General features: G+C 45.3%; 1 protein-coding gene across 1 annotated transcript in view; it reads right to left on the reverse strand.

The window, feature by feature from the left end:
• Positions 1–7,641, reverse strand: part of prkcq (protein kinase C, theta) — a 29,990-nt gene extending 22,349 nt beyond the window's left edge. The window contains 1 exon segment of the mRNA XM_034163158.1: positions 7,377–7,641. Within this exon segment, the coding sequence (XP_034019049.1) occupies positions 7,377–7,494 (118 nt within the window). The 5' untranslated portion in view covers positions 7,495–7,641.
• Between the last annotated feature and the right edge of the window lie 10,961 nt (positions 7,642–18,602).

An 18,602-nucleotide genomic window follows, 5' to 3' on the forward strand; every position in this document is an offset into this window, starting at 1 on the left:
CTGGTGCACGACCAGGTTTGTCAGGGTGGCGACGGTAGAAGTCGGCCAGGAGGGCCGGGTCCAGGATGAAGCCCTTCTTCACCCAGGAGCGTTCTTCGGGGCCGTACCCCTCCCAGTCCACCAGATACTGAAAACCCCGGCCCATTCGTCGGACGTCGAGGAGCCGGCGCACGGTCCAAGCCGGCTCTCCGTCGATGATCCGGGCAGGAGGTGGCGCCGGACCCGGAGTGCAGAGGGGTGAGGTGTGATGGGGTTTAATCCTTGACACATGGAATACCGGGTGAATCCGCAGTGAGGCCGGAAGCCGGAGCCTCACTGCGGCGGGATTGATGACCTTGAGTATTTTGTAGGGGCCGATGTATCGTTCTTGCAGTTTCGGGGAGTCCACTTGAAGGGGAATGTCTTTGGTGGACAACCAGACCTCCTGCCCTGGACGATACGTGGGAGCCGGGGCCCGCCGCCGGTCTGCATGGTTCTTCGCCCTCGTCCGGGCCTTCAACAAAGCAGAACGGGCGGCACGCCACACCCGACGGCACTTCCGTAGGTGGGCCTGGACCGAGGGCACACCGACCTCCCCCTCAACCACCGGAAACAACGGGGGTTGATACCCCAAACACACCTCAAAGGGGGAGAGGCCGGTGGCGGACGACACTTGACTGTTGTGCGCGTACTCGATCCAGGCCAGGTGGGTACTCCAGGCCGTCGGGTGCGCGGCTGTCACACAGCGCAAGGTTTGCTCCATCTCCTGGTTTGCCCGTTCTGCTTGTCCGTTGGTCTGGGGGTGGTACCCGGACGAGAGACTGACCGTGGCCCCCAGTTCCCGGCAAAAGCTCCTCCAAACCTGCGAGGAGAACTGGGGACCGCGATCGGAGACGATGTCTGATGGTATCCCATGCAGACGGACGACGTGGTGGACTAGGAGGTCCGCTGTCTCCTGGGCCGTTGGGAGCTTCGGGAGGGCCACGAAGTGGGCCGCCTTGGAGAATCGGTCCACTATCGTGAGGACGACGGTGTTTCCCTGGGACGGCGGGAGACCCGTGACAAAATCCAGGCCGATGTGGGACCAGGGGCGATGAGGCACGGGCAGCGGCTGTAGCAATCCCGGTGTCTTACGGTGATCCGCCTTGCCCCTGGCACAGGTGGTACAGGCCTGGATGTAACCCCGGACGTCGGCCTCCAGGGACGCCCACCAGAAGCGCTGCCGGACGACTGCCACGGTTCTTCGCACCCCAGGGTGACAGGAGAGCTTAGAACCGTGACAGAAGTCCAGAACTGCAGCCCTGGCTTCTGGTGGGACGTAGAGTTTGTTCTTCGGTCCGGTTCCGGGGTCCGGGTCTCGTGTCAGGGCCTCCCGGACGGTTTTCTCCACGTCCCAGGTGAGGGCGGCCACGATAGCGGACTCCGGGATGATGGGTTCCGGGGGATCCGACGGCTCCGTTTTGACCTCATCTTCGTGTACCCGGGACAAGGCATCCGATCTTTGGTTTTTGGTCCCGGGACGGTAGGTGATCCGGAAGTCAAAACGGCCGAAGAACAGTGACCAGCGGGCTTGCCTGGGGTTTGGTCGCTTGGCGGTCCTGATATACTCCAGGTTCCGGTGGTCAGTGAAAACCGTGAATGGCACGGACGTTCCCTCCAACAGATGTCTCCACTCCTCAAGAGCCTCTTTCACCGCAAGGAGCTCTCGATTGCCGACGTCATAGTTCCGTTCGGCTGGGGTCAACCTGCGGGAAAAATAGGCACACGGGTGAAGGACCTTATCGGTCTTCCCGCTCTGGGACAGCACGGCTCCTATCCCTGAGTCTGAGGCGTCCACTTCAACCACTAACTGGCGACTAGGATCGGGCTGCACCAGAACGAGTGCAGACGAGAAGCGCCGTTTCAACTCCTTAAACGCGGCATCGCACCGATTCGACCAGGTGAAGGGAACTTTTGGTGAGGTCAGGGCTGTCAGGGGGCTAACTACCTGACTGTAGCCCTTAATGAACCTCCTGTAGAAATTAGCAAAGCCTAGGAACTGTTGCAACTTCCTACGGCTTGTTGGTTGGGGCCAGTCTCTCACCGTCGCAACCTTGGCCGGATCAGGAGCGACGGAGTTGGAGGAGATGATGAACCCCAGGAAGGACAAAGAAGTGCGGTGGAACTCACACTTCTCGCCCTTCACAAACAGCCGGTTCTCTAACAACCGCTGCAGGACCTGACGTACATGCCGGACATGAGTCTCAGGATCCGGAGAAAAGATGAGTATATCGTCTAGATATACGAAGACGAACCGGTGCAGGAAGTCCCGCAATACGTCGTTAACCAAGGCTTGGAACGTCGCGGGGGCGTTTGTGAGGCCGAACGGCATGACCAGGTACTCAAAGTGACCTAAGGGGGTGTTGAATGCCGTCTTCCACTCGTCTCCCTTCCGGATCCGAACCAGATGATACGCGTTTCTAAGATCAAGCTTGGTAAAAATCTTGGCTCCATGCAGGGGCGTGAACACCGAATCCAACAGGGGTAAGGGGTATCGGTTGCGAACCGTGATTTCGTTCAGCCCCCTATAATCGATGCATGGACGAAGTCCGCCATCTTTTTTACCCACGAAAAAGAAACCTGCGCCCATCGGGGAGGTGGAATTTCGGATCAACCCGGCAGCTAACGAGTCCCGGATGTAGGTCTCCATTGATTCGCGCTCAGGCCGTGAGAGGTTGTACAGTCTACTGGACGGGAACCCACTGCCTGGAACCAAATCGATGGCACAATCGTACGGACGGTGGGGGGGGGAGTGTGAGCGCCAGATCCTTGCTGAACACGTCGACAAGGTCGTGGTACTCCACCGGCACCGTCCCCAGATTGGGCGGGACTCTGACCTCCTCCTTAGCTTGGGAGCCGGGAGGAACCGAGGAACCTAGACACACCCGATGGCAGGTCTTGCTCCACTGAACCACTACCCCGGACGGCCAATCAATCCGGGGATTGTGCTTCAACATCCAGGGAAAGCCTAAAACCACACGGGAAGTGGCCTGAGTCACAAAAAACTCGATCACCTCCCGGTGGTTTCCTGACACCACCAGCGTTACAGGTGGTGTCTTATGTGTGATCGGAGGGAGCAGGGAGCCATCTAGTGCTCGAACCTGCACAGGCGAGGTAAGCGCCACCAGAGGGAGCCCTATCTCCCTGGCCCATCTGCAGTCCAACAGATTCCCCTCAGAGCCCGTGTCCACCAGTGCTGGGGCCTTCAGGGTTAAATCCTCATACAGGATCGTGACTGGGAGTCGTGTAGCAATGTGGGTGTGTCCCACGTGAATGTCTCGGCCCACCCCTAGCCCAGTCTCTAGGGGCGGGCGTTGGTGTTGTAACCGCTCGGGGCAGTCTCTCACATGGTGCTCTAGTGCACCACAAACAAAACAAGCTCCATGGGCCCGTCTCCTCTGTGCAGCTGGTGCCCTAAATGTTGCCCTACTCGTGTCCATAGCTTCGTCAGTAGGGGGAGCTGTGGCCCCACAGAGCGCAGGGGCCGTGGAGCGTGGGGAAGGCGGAGCGCGGTCGGGACCGGAAGGGAGAGGGACGGCACGTGCCCGGCCACGCCCTTCGTCTCTTTCCCGCCGACGTTCTTCTAACCGGTTGTCCAACCGTATGACAAGATCGATAAGCCCGTCTAAATCCCGCGGTTCGTCCTTAGCCACCAGGTGCTCCTTGAGAACCAAAGACAGTCCGTTTACAAAGGCGGCGCGGAGGGCAGCGTTATTCCAGCCGGATCTCGCAGCCGCGATGCGGAAGTCGACTGCATAAACAGCTGCGCTCCGGCGCCCCTGTCTCATTGACAGTAGCACGGTTGAAGCGGTTTCTCCTCTATTAGGGTGATCGAACACGGTTCTGAGCCCCCTCACAAACCCATCGTATGTCAGAAGGAGCTGTGAATTCTGCTCCCAGAGCGCTGTAGCCCAAGCGCGTGCCTCACTGCGAAGCAGGTTTATGACATAAGCTACTTTACTAGCATCGGTCGCGTACATAACGGGACGCTGTGCGATGACGAGCGAACACTGCATCAGAAAATCCGCGCACGTCTCCACACAGCCTCCGTACGGCTCTGGAGGGCTTATGTATGCTTCCGGGGAAGGAGGGAGAGGTCGTTGAACAACCAGTGGAATGTCAACGTTACGCACAGGATCTACGGGAGGGAGAGCCGCAGCGGCGCCCGGAGGGCGCGCTTCCACCTGCGCGGCGAGAGCCTCCACCCTGCGGTTCAGGAGGACGTTCTGCTCGGTCATGAAATCCAACCGAGTTGTGAAAGCAGTGAGGATCCGCTGCAACTCACCGATTACCCCTCCCGCGGACGCCTGCGCGTCCTGTTCTTCCATTGGCCGTTCAACAGCCGGTTGACGCCCCTCGGGATCCATGACGCTGGCCGAGATATCCTGTTGGGAAAGTGTAGGAACACGGACCCACAACAGGGGGCGCAAATGAACGGACAATGGAGTAAGTCAAAATAACAACGCTTTACTGTTGTGAATGTGCACACCGAATACAACCAATCACAGCAATGGACAACAGTCAATTCACAAAAGTGTCGTGTGGGCAGGCTCGAAGATAGGAGACGCCTCTCCAAGGTAAGACCGGAACCACACGGCTTCCTCCGCCACAGGACCCCGGGAATACTGGAGCCGCCAAGTCCTGAACTCCCAGGTGGCCACTGCCTCCGCGTGTCGGACCTGGTACTGCTGGCGAGGAGCAAAGAACAGTTAGATGGGGGCGCGTATGCACCCAGGACTCCGAACAGCAGGAAAGGTACCTCCACCTCTCGTTGGAACAGTAATCCAAAAAACTAGCTCAATCCAAAAGATGCACTCTATTTGCTTTGATACGTTACCTCTCTGGTAGAAACGATATCTCGGCAAATGAGGTGGAGATGCCGTCCTGCTGATATACCTCCGTAGTGATTGGGATCAGCTGTCTCCGGTGATGGGTGACAGCTGTCATCCTGGCTGCTCCTGTAAGGCGGCAGCGCCCTCCGGTGCCTGGAGCCCGCACTCCAGGCAGGGCGCCCTCTAGTGGTGGTGGGCCAGCAGTACCTCCTCTTCAGCGGCCCACACAACAGTCATCTTATGACGTGTGTGGTCTTATAATCGTGGTTGTCTTATATCCAGAACCGTATGGTCATTTTTATAATTTTGTTCTCACTTTAGCAAGAATTGCATCAAAATGTCTTGAAGTTCAGTAACTTTTCATAGAAAGTCTGTTCTCTGTGAGTTCCTTGATTCTGCTGAGTTTTGAGGTGACGTTTACTGTCTCGTGTAAATGTGGTGTTTTTTTTGTTTGTTTTTTTAAAGGTTTTTAAGTGAAGTGAAACTAAGTAACCTTCCAGTGAGTCAGTGTGTAAATGTCTCACTGCGTCTCGTCTTGTGGTTTATCGTCATTTTTCTTTTCCTCCCAGTGTTGCTGTTTTTAGCTCAGTTCTATGCTCATAAACTCCAGCTGTTAAACAGAAGCCGAACAAAGACTGAGTCCGTCTGTGCTTTGTGACCTTGAATGCTGTGACACTGACTAAAAATCAGCCGTTGTAAAAATGATCTGAGCTGCAGCAACACTTATCAGAGTGCAGAACCAACAGCCAGTCAGTCAGTCGACAAAAAGTATTTATGTATTTGATCCTCCAAGCAGGAAAATATATCTAATTTTGACTTGTTCAAAGTCAAATGTGAGGACTTTCTCCTTTTATCCTACTTAGGCACCCATAGATTAGATTAATAAACAAGTACATCTTTTCCAGTTTGTTAACATGGTAACTAAAAAACAATAAATGCTATTAACTTTTAATTTGCTAAATTAAAAGGGCATATAATGAGGATGAAGTCATTCAAAACAGGTTAACTTTGATGCACCGGATTAATCAAAATAGGCTGTTTTATTTTGCTTATGCAGTATTCCATAGATATGGTCGATGGAAAATTAGGAGCAGATGGGGTTGTTGATGACAGAGATGCAGAAATGTAATCAATCAGAGAAGCAAACACTTATTTTCTAATTGTTTCCCAGTGGTTTTGTTCTCAATTTGAAATAACACAGTTAAAACATTTTAAATGGTTCCAGTGCAGGGATGATGGCATGTTTGAACTACTATTAAATTGTTTTAAGCAGGGCTTACGATCTTTCAGTAGTTTAAATGACTCTAAACCAACAGGAAATTAAACTGTTTTTAATGTGATTAAAAGATCAAGTGGTTTTAAACAGCTTTACGTTATGCCATACCAGGAGCAGTACCCCATTTTAAAATGCTTTGAATGCTTCATAGGTTTAACCTGGGTGTAAATCACTGGAAGCAAATTGTCTGCGGGTTTAACCTGAACCCCTCAATCCGCTCGATCCTCGGGCACATTGATCCCACAGTGTTGAACCTACATGAGCATTAAGAGTGGCAGGAAAACCGTGGATACTCACGATATCACAATATTTAACTTTACAGCATGAAAACCACGCCCAGGTACCGTACTGCAGTTGTAAGTTGTAGTTTAGTGTTCACTCAGTGTTTCTGTCTTTTACAGTCCTTCTGTTGGACTTTTACTTCTTTAAAGAAGGCTCTTATATATTTTTTTAATACTTCATAAATCACAAATTTTGACTTATTTCAAACATGCACATTGTTGTAAAGAAAGTACTGTAATAAGAATACTGTACATAAAAATGAAAATGAATTAGAATTGATATTTTACTCTGCTTAAAGTGTGAAATATATATTTTTTTAATGCTGGATAAAAATGTCTAATATGCAAGTGAAGGCAAAATGTTTCAGAAGATAAACAGAATCACCTCTGCAGGTTTCAGACATGTGACAGGAGTCAGGACTCACTGATGGGGAATTTTTTACACACTTGATTTTTGGGGCCACAATACCTTTTTTAAGCATATATATATATATATATATATATATATATATATATATATATATATATATCTTGTATCTCAAAAAGTTAAGTTTGTAAGAAGCCAGAAATTTTGTACAGCAAATGTTGGGTTCAGTGACATAATTTATGTGGCACATGAAGCAAGATGTCAGTTGAGAAACACTTCTAAAATCTGCTGAGTTGACATAGAATTATTTAAATTAAACATAAGCATATATATATATATGTGTGTGTGTGTGTGTGTGTGTGTGTGTTTTCTCCAGAAAGGAGACAAACTTTTGTGCACCAAACTTTGAGTTAGAACAAAGACTAAAACCGCTGTGTTCAGGCTAAAACATGACCTCCTGTGCTGAGTAATGATCTGAAACTGCCTAAAATAAAGGTTCTCTGCTTTAAAAATAAATAAATGAACTACTCGGTGAAACTACGTATCCATGGTCTGTGTGTTCTTCCTCAAACTTGAATCCGCTGACAAATAATGTTGCTCACCTGTGTTGACGGCCTCCTTCATGTAGACGGCACAGTACGGGTTCAGCACCTCCTCAAAGTAGGCCAGACCAGGATCAATCTCAAAGTTGGAGAAGCCGATCCGCAGGAAGGGTGACATGTCTGCAGATTTTCACTCACTGATCCACATGAAAATATCTGAAGAAGAGGATGGTGAGGATGGTGCAGCTGTAAAAATGGAGCCCGGAGGAGAGAAGATCTCCAAGGACAGCAAAGAAAGTTTGCTGTCGTCAGCCTTCGATGTGGTGAGAAACCTGTGGAAGAAAGAAAAGCAGCGATCAGCTCCGAGACCGTAACCACAGGAGCTTCAAAGCCAGGACACTGAATGGTGCTCGCCTCCAACCTGCTCCCTCTCTCTCTCACACACACCAGCCGCCACTCATAAGAGCTCTGAAGCACCGTGTAACCACTAGAACCAATCAGAATCTGTCCACTTCTGCTTTGTGTCATGGACAGTGACCCGAGGTCCCGCTGCCTTGGCTGCAGTTTGCACTCAGTGACGGTCAATGTGATATTTGAGGCGTGCCAGATGTCGTGTGTGTGAGTCCCAGTGCTGGACTGGAGGTCAGGAGGTGACTATTAATAGAGCTGAAACTCTAAACGCTGATGAAGATGCCTCAGTGAGAGTCTGCAGTCATCACCTGCAACAAGTCACCTTCTTTACCGTCACCCTCACACACCCTGAGTGGACACACACACATCTATACACACACACACGTGTCTGCAGAACAAACGGCGCTTATGATCATTTTCTAAAAGAAAAACACCATTGTGACTTAAACAAATACCGATGTCAGGGTGATGACACACAAGGAGCGACTCTGGGATTAAGGACCTTGTGCAAGGGCCCTTAGTGACTTTCGGGTCAGGCTGTGGTTTGAATTGAGGATCCTCTGGTGTGAAGCCAGACACTAAAGCACTTAGACCATCACCTCCCCATTTGTCTCAAATTATGATTGACATTATCGATGACTTCTGGCGTCTTATGACTGAATGATTAAAAATAACCAGTGGAAATAATGGTGAGTTTCGAATTACTGACAGCACTTTTAATTTGATGCCTGAATTGTGCAATGATTCTGATCTTTCAGGAGATTTTTTTTTGTTGAAAGTAAAACAACTTTTTGACATTTAATGAGGCACTAAAACACTTGAGGCTTTGCACACAAAATAAATTACTTTTAATAGACCCGAACATGTCACAAATGAGATGTTTTTCCAAAACTTTAATTTTATAGATGGTTACTTAAATTATGAGTACTTTCATCTTTTTGCAGCATGTTGGTATTTTTCAAGGCCTCTGTTAGAGGATCAGAATGAAAACTGAAGCCAGCCGGAGGCAGGAAGTGCGGTTACAGCATCGTTGGGTCGTCTGCCGGAAGTTTTACTCCTCCTGCACAAATGCAGCATCACACTTTCCTCTCAGTGCTGCATGATTTAAAGATACAAATCAGTTTTAGGTGTTTGAAGGCGGGTTTCTTTCTGCGGTTTACTGAGGATTTTAATGTCTGAGTCCAAATCTGTCCAGTCCAAATATTTGTAATAAGCTTATATTCCTAATGAGACGGCGTGATTCACAAACACAAAGCAAAAGCGGTTACGTCCTTGGATGGTGAAATCAGTTTCAGTAGATTTATTCAGATCGGACAGAATTGGTTAGGAAAGTACAAGTCTGCACAAAAATCCTTAAAATGTGCACTTTTTGTTTTCTCGATGAAATGAACTCAAATCAATGAGCTGATGGATGCAGACATTATATTATGTCCTCCACCCCTTTGACCACATGTCGGTAGGACCTGTGGTCAAAGGGGTGGAAAATGGTTTGGTTGGAGTTTTGTCGTGGGGATCATTTGTGACAGACCTTGGACATGAATACAGAGATGCATGCCTTCTGGCTATTACGGAGTCGTGATGTGGATGCGGTTCTGGATATAGACGGTTTTGGAGGGCCTTTCCGCCTCAACCGGGAGGTTGGGGTTACTGGCAAATCACTGGGAGGGGGTGTGTGCCTCTACGTGAACGAGCGCTGGTGCAAAAATGTTCTTGTCAGAGACAGTTGCTGTACAAAGGACGTTGAGCTGCTGGCTGTCTCCCTTCGCCCCCATTACCTTCCCCGGGAATTCCCACAAATATTTGTCATGGTGGTATATGTCCACCCCAGAGCAAATGTGGACAAAGCATCCGAGGCTATACTGAATGAGACTCAGAAGCTGCAGTCTAAATGTCCTGATGCGCCCATTTTTGTCCTTGGTGATTTTAATAAATGCTCTCTTAAACAAGTGCTGAGGAATTTTTACCAGTGTGTGACATGTTCAACCAGACATAACAAAATACTGGACATGTGCTATGGCTCAGTGAAAGGAGCATATAGATCTCTCTCTCTTCCCCCATTGGGCGGGGCTGATCATAACTGCGTGCAGCTCATCCCGGTGTATCACACCATGTTGGGGCTGCTATGATTGCACGGACTGGGAAATATTCAAGGAGTCGTCTGCTGATATTGATGAACTGACTGATGTTGTCAGCAGTTATGTTACTTTTTGTGAAGATTCTGTGATTCCCAAAAAGACGGTTAAAATCTACCCAAACGTTAAACCTTGGGTCTCAAGAGCACTGAAAGTCCTATTCAATCAATCAATCAATCAATCAATCAATTTTTTTATATAGCGCCAAATCACAACAAACAGTTGCCCCAAGGCGCTTTATATTGTAAGGCAAGGCCATACAATAATTATGTAAAACCCCAACGGTCAAAACGACCCCCTGTGAGCAAGCACTTGGCTACAGTGGGAAGGAAAAACTCCCTTTTAACAGGAAGAAACCTCCAGCAGAACCAGGCTCAGGGAGGGGCAGTCTTCTGCTGGGACTGGTTGGGGCTGAGGGAGAGAACCAGGAAAAAGACATGCTGTGGAGGGGAGCAGAGATCGATCACTAATGATTAAATGCAGAGTGGTGCATACAGAGCAAAAAGAAAAAGAAACAGTGCATCATGGGAACCCCCCAGCAGTCTACGTCTATAGCAGCATAACTAAGGGATGGTTCAGGGTCACCTGATCCAGCCCTAACTATAAGCTTTAGCAAAAAGGAAAGTTTTAAGCCTAATCTTAAAAGTAGAGAGGGTGTCTGTCTCCCTGATCTGAATTGGGAGCTGGTTCCACAGGAGAGGAGCCTGAAAGCTGAAGGCTCTGCCTCCCATTCTACTCTTACAAACCCTAGGAACTACAAGTAAGCCTGCAGTCTGAGAGCGAAGCGCTCTATTGGGGTAATATGGTACTACGAGGTCCCTAAGATAAGATGGGACCTGATTATTCAAAACCTTATAAGTAAGAAGAAGAATTTTAAATTCTATTCTAGAATTAACAGGAAGCCAATGAAGAGAGGCCAATATGGGTGAGATATGCTCTCTCCTTCTAGTCCCCGTCAGTACTCTAGCTGCAGCATTTTGAATTAACTGAAGGCTTTTTAGGGAACTTTTAGGACAACCTGATAATAATGAATTACAATAGTCCAGCCTAGAGGAAATAAATGCATGAATTAGTTTTCAACAAAAGAAAAAAGGCATTCCGTGAGGGAGATCTCCCAGAGCTAAACAGATTAAAGAGGGAGATCAAATGTGAAATTAGGAGAGCAAAATACAACTACACAGCCAGGATCGAGAAACAATTTAGCCAAAATAAGTTAGGCTGTGCTTGGGATGGCCTAAATACCATTCTAGGGAAAAATAGTAAAAGTCTAGAGTCATCCTGGCTGGGGCTAAATCGGACAAACAACTCGCCCAGGATTTTAATCAGTTTTATAGTAGATTTGATACATTAGATTTTAGTGATGAACTGTCTAAACTAAAAAATGATTTGCGCTGTCCTGGTTCTCCACCTTTTGATGAACGTTCCATGATCAGTTTCTTTAAACGCACTAAAGTTAAAAAAAAGTCCAGGACCTGACAATATTTGTGGTCGTTTGCTGTCTTCTTGTGTGGAGCAACTAGGCCCTATTTTCTTTTATATTTTTAAACTGTTGCTTGCTCAACAAAAGGTTCCAAAGAACTGGAAACAGAGCATAATAATACCTGTGGCTAAAAACAAGCATCCCAAAGATTTAAATGACTTTAGACCGGTAGCCCCAACATCTCTTGTTATGAAGGCATTTGAAAGACTTATGAAACATGAATTGCTTTCACATGTAGAGTCATTACTAGATCCCTTCCAGTTTGCCTATAGGGCTGGCTGTGGAGTGGAGGATGCTACTTCCACACTTTTAAATCTTGTTTTTAAACACCTTGAGGGCAACAAAGCTCATGCCAAACTTTTATTTCTTGACTTTTCATCTGCTTTTAATACTATCCAACCTCACATCTTAATCGACAAACTTGTGAATAATTTTTCTGTAGATTTTAATATTGTTGGTTGGATTTTAGATTTTTTAACAGACCGATCACAGAGAGTCAGAGTAAATGGGTGCATGTCAGACACCCTTTTGTCCTCAACAGGATCTCCTCAGGGCTGTGTCCTTTCGCCACTTCTGTACATATTGTACACTAATGATTGTCAAAGCCATCACAAAAATTGTTTTATTTTGAAATTTGCAGACGATACTGTCATTGTTAGTCTCTTACAAAATCATGAGAATAATCATGGCCCGGTGGTGGAAGATTTTGTAAAGTGGTGTGATGAGTCATATTTACAACTAAATGTGGCTAAAACTAAAGATATGTCTGTGGACGTCCGACGACAGCTCACACCAGCTCAGGCTACCTTCATTAAGGGCCAGCAGGTGGAGTCTGTGGAAACTTATATGTATCTGGGGACTATAATTGACCACAAGCTAAATTTTAATGTTAATACTGACATGTTGTGTAAAAAGGGTCAACAATATCTGTTCTGTCTTTGTAAATTGTCTTATTTTCAAGTGGATAAGACTATTATGATTCTTTTTTACAAATCTTGTATTGAGTCTGTTTTAACCTTTTCTATGTTGTGCTGGTATGGGAATCTCAGTCTTAAGGCTAAAAATTCACTGGTTAAAATAGTGAAGGCCTGTAGAAAGGTACTGGGAGTACCACAGAGTACGTTGTCTGACCTATACCACAGACAAGTAAAGAGGAAAGCATTGAGTATACTGTCGAACTCTGCTCACCCCCTTTTTAGTGACTTTCAATATTTACCTTCTGGCTCATGGCTCAGGTTTCCCTCTGTGAAGGGCAACAGATTTAAGTTCTCTTTTGTTCCTGCAGCCATTACTGTTCTGAACACAGACCAAGGAAGGAGTTAAAACTGTGGAAGCATTTTAATGGACTGTATGTTTTAATGTTTGGACTGTGTAATTGTTTGTGATGCTGCACCACGGTACTGATAAGTGTTCTGTGTGTCATGTGCTTTTAATGTATTCTCAAGCTGCAAAACTAATTGCCCCATGGGGGACACAAATAAAGTGAAGTGATGATGGAGAAGGAGCTACAGAAGTTTAAACAATAGTTTGATTCAAACTAATTATCGCTCCACTTTGGTAAAACAAAGTGCATCATATTTGGAAACAAGTCCAGGAATTTCTGCAGAAATTTGTCATTAAACAATATTGAAATTGTAACTGATAGTAAATTTCTTTGTGTTGTGATTGATGATAAACTGAGCTGGAAAACACATTAATTTTGTTCAATCTAAAATGTCAAAAGCCATTGCAATCTTGCATAAAGCACGAGATTTCATTTCCCAACACTCATTAACTGTTTTTATATCATTCATTGCTCGTTCTGTATTGAGGTTTGGGGAAATACATATAAAACTAATACTAATCCAATATTTTTGCTGCAAAAAAAAGCCATAAGAATGATCTGTAACAAATCATAATAGGCCACAACATGTCCAGGATCTGTTTAAGCTGAGGGACTCCAGTTATAATTTGAGAGGAACATTATTTTTTGAGAAATTAAGGATCCGAAGTACTGCAAAAAAATGGTTTCTGTTAAAGGTGTTAACATCTGGAATAACTGTCCTGACAATATTAAAGTACTTGGTGCTTTAGTTGGTTTTAAAAGGCTTTACAAGAGTAATAAAAATTGCTTGCTGTAGTTTGAAGACTAAGGTTTGTTGATTTTGTTATTGCTTTTGGGTTTGTGTGTTGTGTACCAGTGTCTGTCTGGTTGTGTTTTGTAAATTTGACTTCATTGACTAATTTTGCACACTTTTTTGGTATTCGTCGTCATGGGTGTATACATCTATGTATGTGTATATTTGCATTTATTAAATTGTGTTTATGTGTGCATGTATGTATGTATGTGTGTGTGTGTGTGTGTGTGTGTGACTACATTTCTTATTTTTTAGTATAAGGGGTGGGTATTTATAAGCTTTGCTTCTGCCCTCAACCTTTCGGTCATACCGGTTCATTGTAGAGTTGTTTTGTTATGAGTTTTTTGTTATTGTTGATTTCTGTGCCGAATAAATTAATTCAAGAACCCGTTACACCCTGGCTAAAGAATGTGCTCCACTAGTTTAAGAACAGGGTTGGACGTGGTGGAGGAGCACAGCTGGAAATTTACATTCATGTGCAGGACTGGTTTAGCATGAGATAAATGGATGAATTTTAATAATGAACTGAAAATATGAATAATTAAAAACATAAGATGTGTTGTATTAAGGTGAAGGGATTAGAACCTGTGCACTGTTTCTCCTGCAGTGGATTTAGGTCAGAGGTCACTGCTAGAACATAAAAGCAGTATTCTGTGTGTTGAAGTTTAGCGCTGGATTAAAGGCCCGTCTGTGCTGTGCATGAGGGCGGCGTGGCTGCAACCACCCGCAGGTTTGAAAATGCCAAGGCCACGCCCCCACAAACACAAACAAATCCATGGTGAAGGTGAAGTACCAGCGTGTCGAAATGATGACCTTTCAGGAAGCTTTCATCATCACACGTCGCGCGAGTGACCTCTGAACTCTGCACCATCAAAGCGTTTATGTGCACCAAAGGTGTTTTTATTTTTTTAAGTAGTCCAGACAGAAGGCTGAGCTTTTGTTAACATGATCTGTCGGCACAAGAATCCACTATTTTGATAAGCTATTAATTATTTTTTAATATTATGAAACACTGACTATTAGAATCTGTCAAATCAGATACTTTTTTTCTATAACCTTTATGTTTTTTGGGTTTTGGATGGTTTGTTGCACAAGATAAATAATTTGAGATCGTCTGCTTGCTCTGCATGAAAATGAAAATTTTAGAGACATTAAAAACAGTACTTTTTAAAAAAAATTAAAATCACTTAGCAAGTCAAAGGAATGAACCTGTTGTTTTTCATCCACAGATGTGTGTTAATATGTTTTAACCAGATACCATTTTGACATAAAACAGATTTCACAACCTCAGAAGTAAAATGTCTATAAAGATGTTTCAGAGACTGTTTGAGACAGATAATGGAAACACTTGTTCATAGGGTCAATAACAGATCAATGGACAGAAATCGAACAGATATCTGTTTTGTTGATTAATCATTTTTGTAATAAAAAAAGAAGCTAAAATAGGCAGCAGTTATTTTGCTGCAGCTTCTCAAATATGAAGATTTGCTGCTTTTTCTATAACTCACATGTTCCTAAAATGTGCTTAACTGTGATTTCTAATAATATCCTCATCCATCCTTATTCTGTATATAACCCCTCAAAATGAGAGAAGTCCATCTGACCCCTGATCGGCTGCTCCGCCTTTAACAAATTGTGCTCACAAAGGCCGATCAGAGATTTTCCTGAGATGACATCATCTGGGGAAATGACACCTCCTCTAGGTGGGTGACACGCCCCAGCCAGTTGTTCGATCCACTAAGTCCAGCCTCCCACTGTCTGAAATCAAGCAAACCTGGAAGTGGAAAACCTTGCAGTTTCTTGAATGGCCACTTGAGGTTTGTTTCAAAGGGGAATGACTTCCCATAGAAGCTCATGTTAAAATGTCCAACTTTACAGCAGAAATGAACATATTCACAGCCCGGTGCAAAAAGTGGTTTTCTCTATAGCTAGTTTTCCCCTCCGTGATAACAATACGAGGGTGACTTATTTTTATAACCCATCAGTTTAACATGTTAAGCCATGAAGTGATAAATGATTTTTGACTCTTGTTGTTTGAGTGACTGCTAGTTTGAGCTGTGAACAGAGTGCGGAGCCCCGCTAGCAGAGGCTGCTCGCTGTTGTGCACCGACTGTGTCTGCCCTTTCTGAGCATTTTATTATAAATATCTGTAATATTTGCATGGCTTGTTGCATGGTTAATTGTTCCAGTGGACCATCTAAGAAGTCTGTGCTCCAGTATTTCTGTTGAGTGAAATTTTCACGTCATTTAATGTGTATGTTGGCACTGTTAGCAGGTAGCGGTAGCTGGTGATGTTAGCTCCACTGGTCATAATTTTTAATAATTAATTATGTTGTTCGTTCGACTGCTCCTGTTTTTTTGTTTTGTTTTTTTTGTTCAGGGTCGCCACAGCAGATACAGTCAGATCCACAATGGTATTTGGCACAAGTTCTACGCCGGATGCCCTTCCTGACGCAACTCCAGTTTCAAATGAATCAAGAAAGAAACTTTTTTCTTTTTCCTGGAACAGCAGAGGACTGTTCATCAGCAAAACCACGCGTGCGGCCGCGGGGTCGAGGCTCATGTGGCTGAAGGTCCTGCTGAGTGCCGTTCTGGTCTAATTCTACACAGAATGTCTTAAAGTGCTTTCACACTACTTTAAACATTTTATAGACTACATTATTAATTATAGTTTGCAATCAGTCAGAAACTGTTTATTTTAAATGACTGATAAATAATAGTTTTATTATATGATAACTGATAAGATGGTAAATGTTCTGCTCCACAAAGGCGACGATTTCCTGCTTCTTTCTGTTTAAGTGTCGCTGTAAATTCAATTATTTAGTTTTTCAGGGAAATGTCACAATGATTTTTGGAATCTTTAACAGCATCAGAATAACTTCAGTCCACACGCAGAATTAAAAAGAAAACCCGGCACCTTCTGACCGTTTAGATCATCAGAGATCAAAAAATGTTTCTTCATTTTATAAACATCATAAAAGCGGAGAAGATAAAACTTTACTGACCTGCTGGAGGCTCTTGAGAAGTCTGACACACACACACACACACACACACTGCATTAAGGACCGCCCACAAAAACACAGTGTGAATTTTTTTAAAAGCACAGAGGAAGTGTGTGTGTGTGTGTGTGTGTGTGTGTGTGTGTGTGTGTGTGTGTGTGTGTGTGTGTGTTTTTCTGTGGCACATGTGACGTTTTGAGGAGGCGGAGAGCAGAACGCCACTCAGGATGCTCACAGCTGAGAAACAAACACCCCCCCTCCCCTTTTTTTTATTTATTTATGCAGAAGATAATAGATCAAGATGAAATGTCAGCTGTCCTTTATTTATTTTGCTAATTTTTGTTAATAGCAGCGTGATGACCAGGCGCCTAATGCGCTTGTTTCCAGACCGCTGTGTCAGGAAGGACATCTGGTGTGAAACTTGTGCCAAATCTACATCCAGATCCACCTCTGATCTCCTCTGGTGACCCCAAGTGATAAATAGGAGAAACTGAAAGAACTTACTCTTACTTTTTTTTTTTTCCATTAATTGTGTTCGATCTGAAAAGAAAAAATGTTGTGCAGACTGAATGAGTTATATAATATAACAGCCAAGTGGCCTGTGTGCGTGCGTGTGCGTGTGCATGGCTTTGATCACACAAAAACTGCGGAGAGCTGACATCTGCCATTTGGTATGTTTAGGTATTTTGGGTCAAGGATGAACGGCACCAAAACAGAATGTTGATAAGACTAATATTTTTAGACAAGCTACATATATTAGCTAACAACACAGAACAATGGACATTGATATTTACATTCTGGACTCACACGCCAATCCAGCAGGGGGCGGTAAATCATCTATATATTAAAAGCATGGGTGCATTTTATTTAGTAAGTTCAATAATATAATAGTAAATACATTAAAAATTAATGGATGATGCAAGAAAGTGAAAATACTTATTTCCATTGTGGTCCACAAATCAAATGTTAAAATAGAACTAAAAAGAAAATATAATAGTAATAATAAGTGTGTATATGATAACAATTTATGAATACATTAAGGCAGTAAATTAACATTAGAAAATTACAAAAATAACAGGAAGTAAAAGGGCTGAGCTCTTCTTCTAAAAACTGTTGAGGTCTAAGGTTCTAAAAACATTCTGGACTCGCACACCATTCCAACTCATATTTCTCTGGCATCCTTCGGTCTCAGAAGTCCATGGAAATGCGCCAGGTAAGTGTCCATATGAGGTCAGTTGGAGCTGAAGCAGCTCCTGGTGTGGCTGTAGAGACCGATACGGGAGTGGCAGTCTCTGCCACAGTGGCTGCACTTGAAGGTTGTCAGATCACTGGGGCGTGTAGCCTGGCGGGGCTTGCGAGGAGCACGCTTGTTGTTGGCTGCCTGCTGGAGTTTAGTTTTGCCTGCCTGGAGACACTGGTGCAGCTCCTTCCTCCACTTGTCTCTATCTGTGGCAACCTGCTCCCAGTTGTTGGGGTCCAACTCAGGCGCCTTCATGTCTCCTTTGCATGCGTCCTTGAAACGCAGATGGGGGGCATCCCTGCACACGGCTGCCAGAGGTAAGCTCGCCATAGAGCAGATCCTCCCATCAGGCATATGGGAAACATGTCCGAGCCAGCGGAGACGACGCTGCCGAAACAGTGTGTAAAGACTGGACAGTCCAGTGTGGACAAACAACTCATTGTTGGTCACCTTGTCTGACCACTTGATGTCCAGGATGCACCACAGGCAGCACATATGGAAGGTGTTGAGTCTCTGCTCTTGCCTGGAGTACAGGGTCAAAGACTCACTGCCATACAGCAAGGCGCTGAGGACACAGGCCCTGTAGATGGCAGCCTTGGTGTGTGCTGTCAGCTTGTGGTTTTCCCATGCACACTTTGATAGTCTGGCAAAGGTGATCGATGTTTGCCCGATCCGTCTGCCAATCTCAGGGTCCATGGAGAGGTTGTCAGTCACAGTGGAACCAAGGTAAGTGAACTCCTGGATCACCTGCAACTCATAGTCACTGATGCTGACTTGTTGGGCAGGGTCAACGCCCTGGGCCACCACGTTGGTCTTTTTCAGGCTGATTGTCAGACCAAATCTCGAACTGGCACTTGAGAAGCTGTCCATGAGGCACTGCAACTGTTCCTTAGAGTCTGCCAGTAGG

This window comes from Thalassophryne amazonica, chromosome 22 (genome assembly GCF_902500255.1).
Source record: "Thalassophryne amazonica chromosome 22, fThaAma1.1, whole genome shotgun sequence".
NCBI lineage: Eukaryota > Metazoa > Chordata > Actinopteri > Batrachoidiformes > Batrachoididae > Thalassophryne > Thalassophryne amazonica.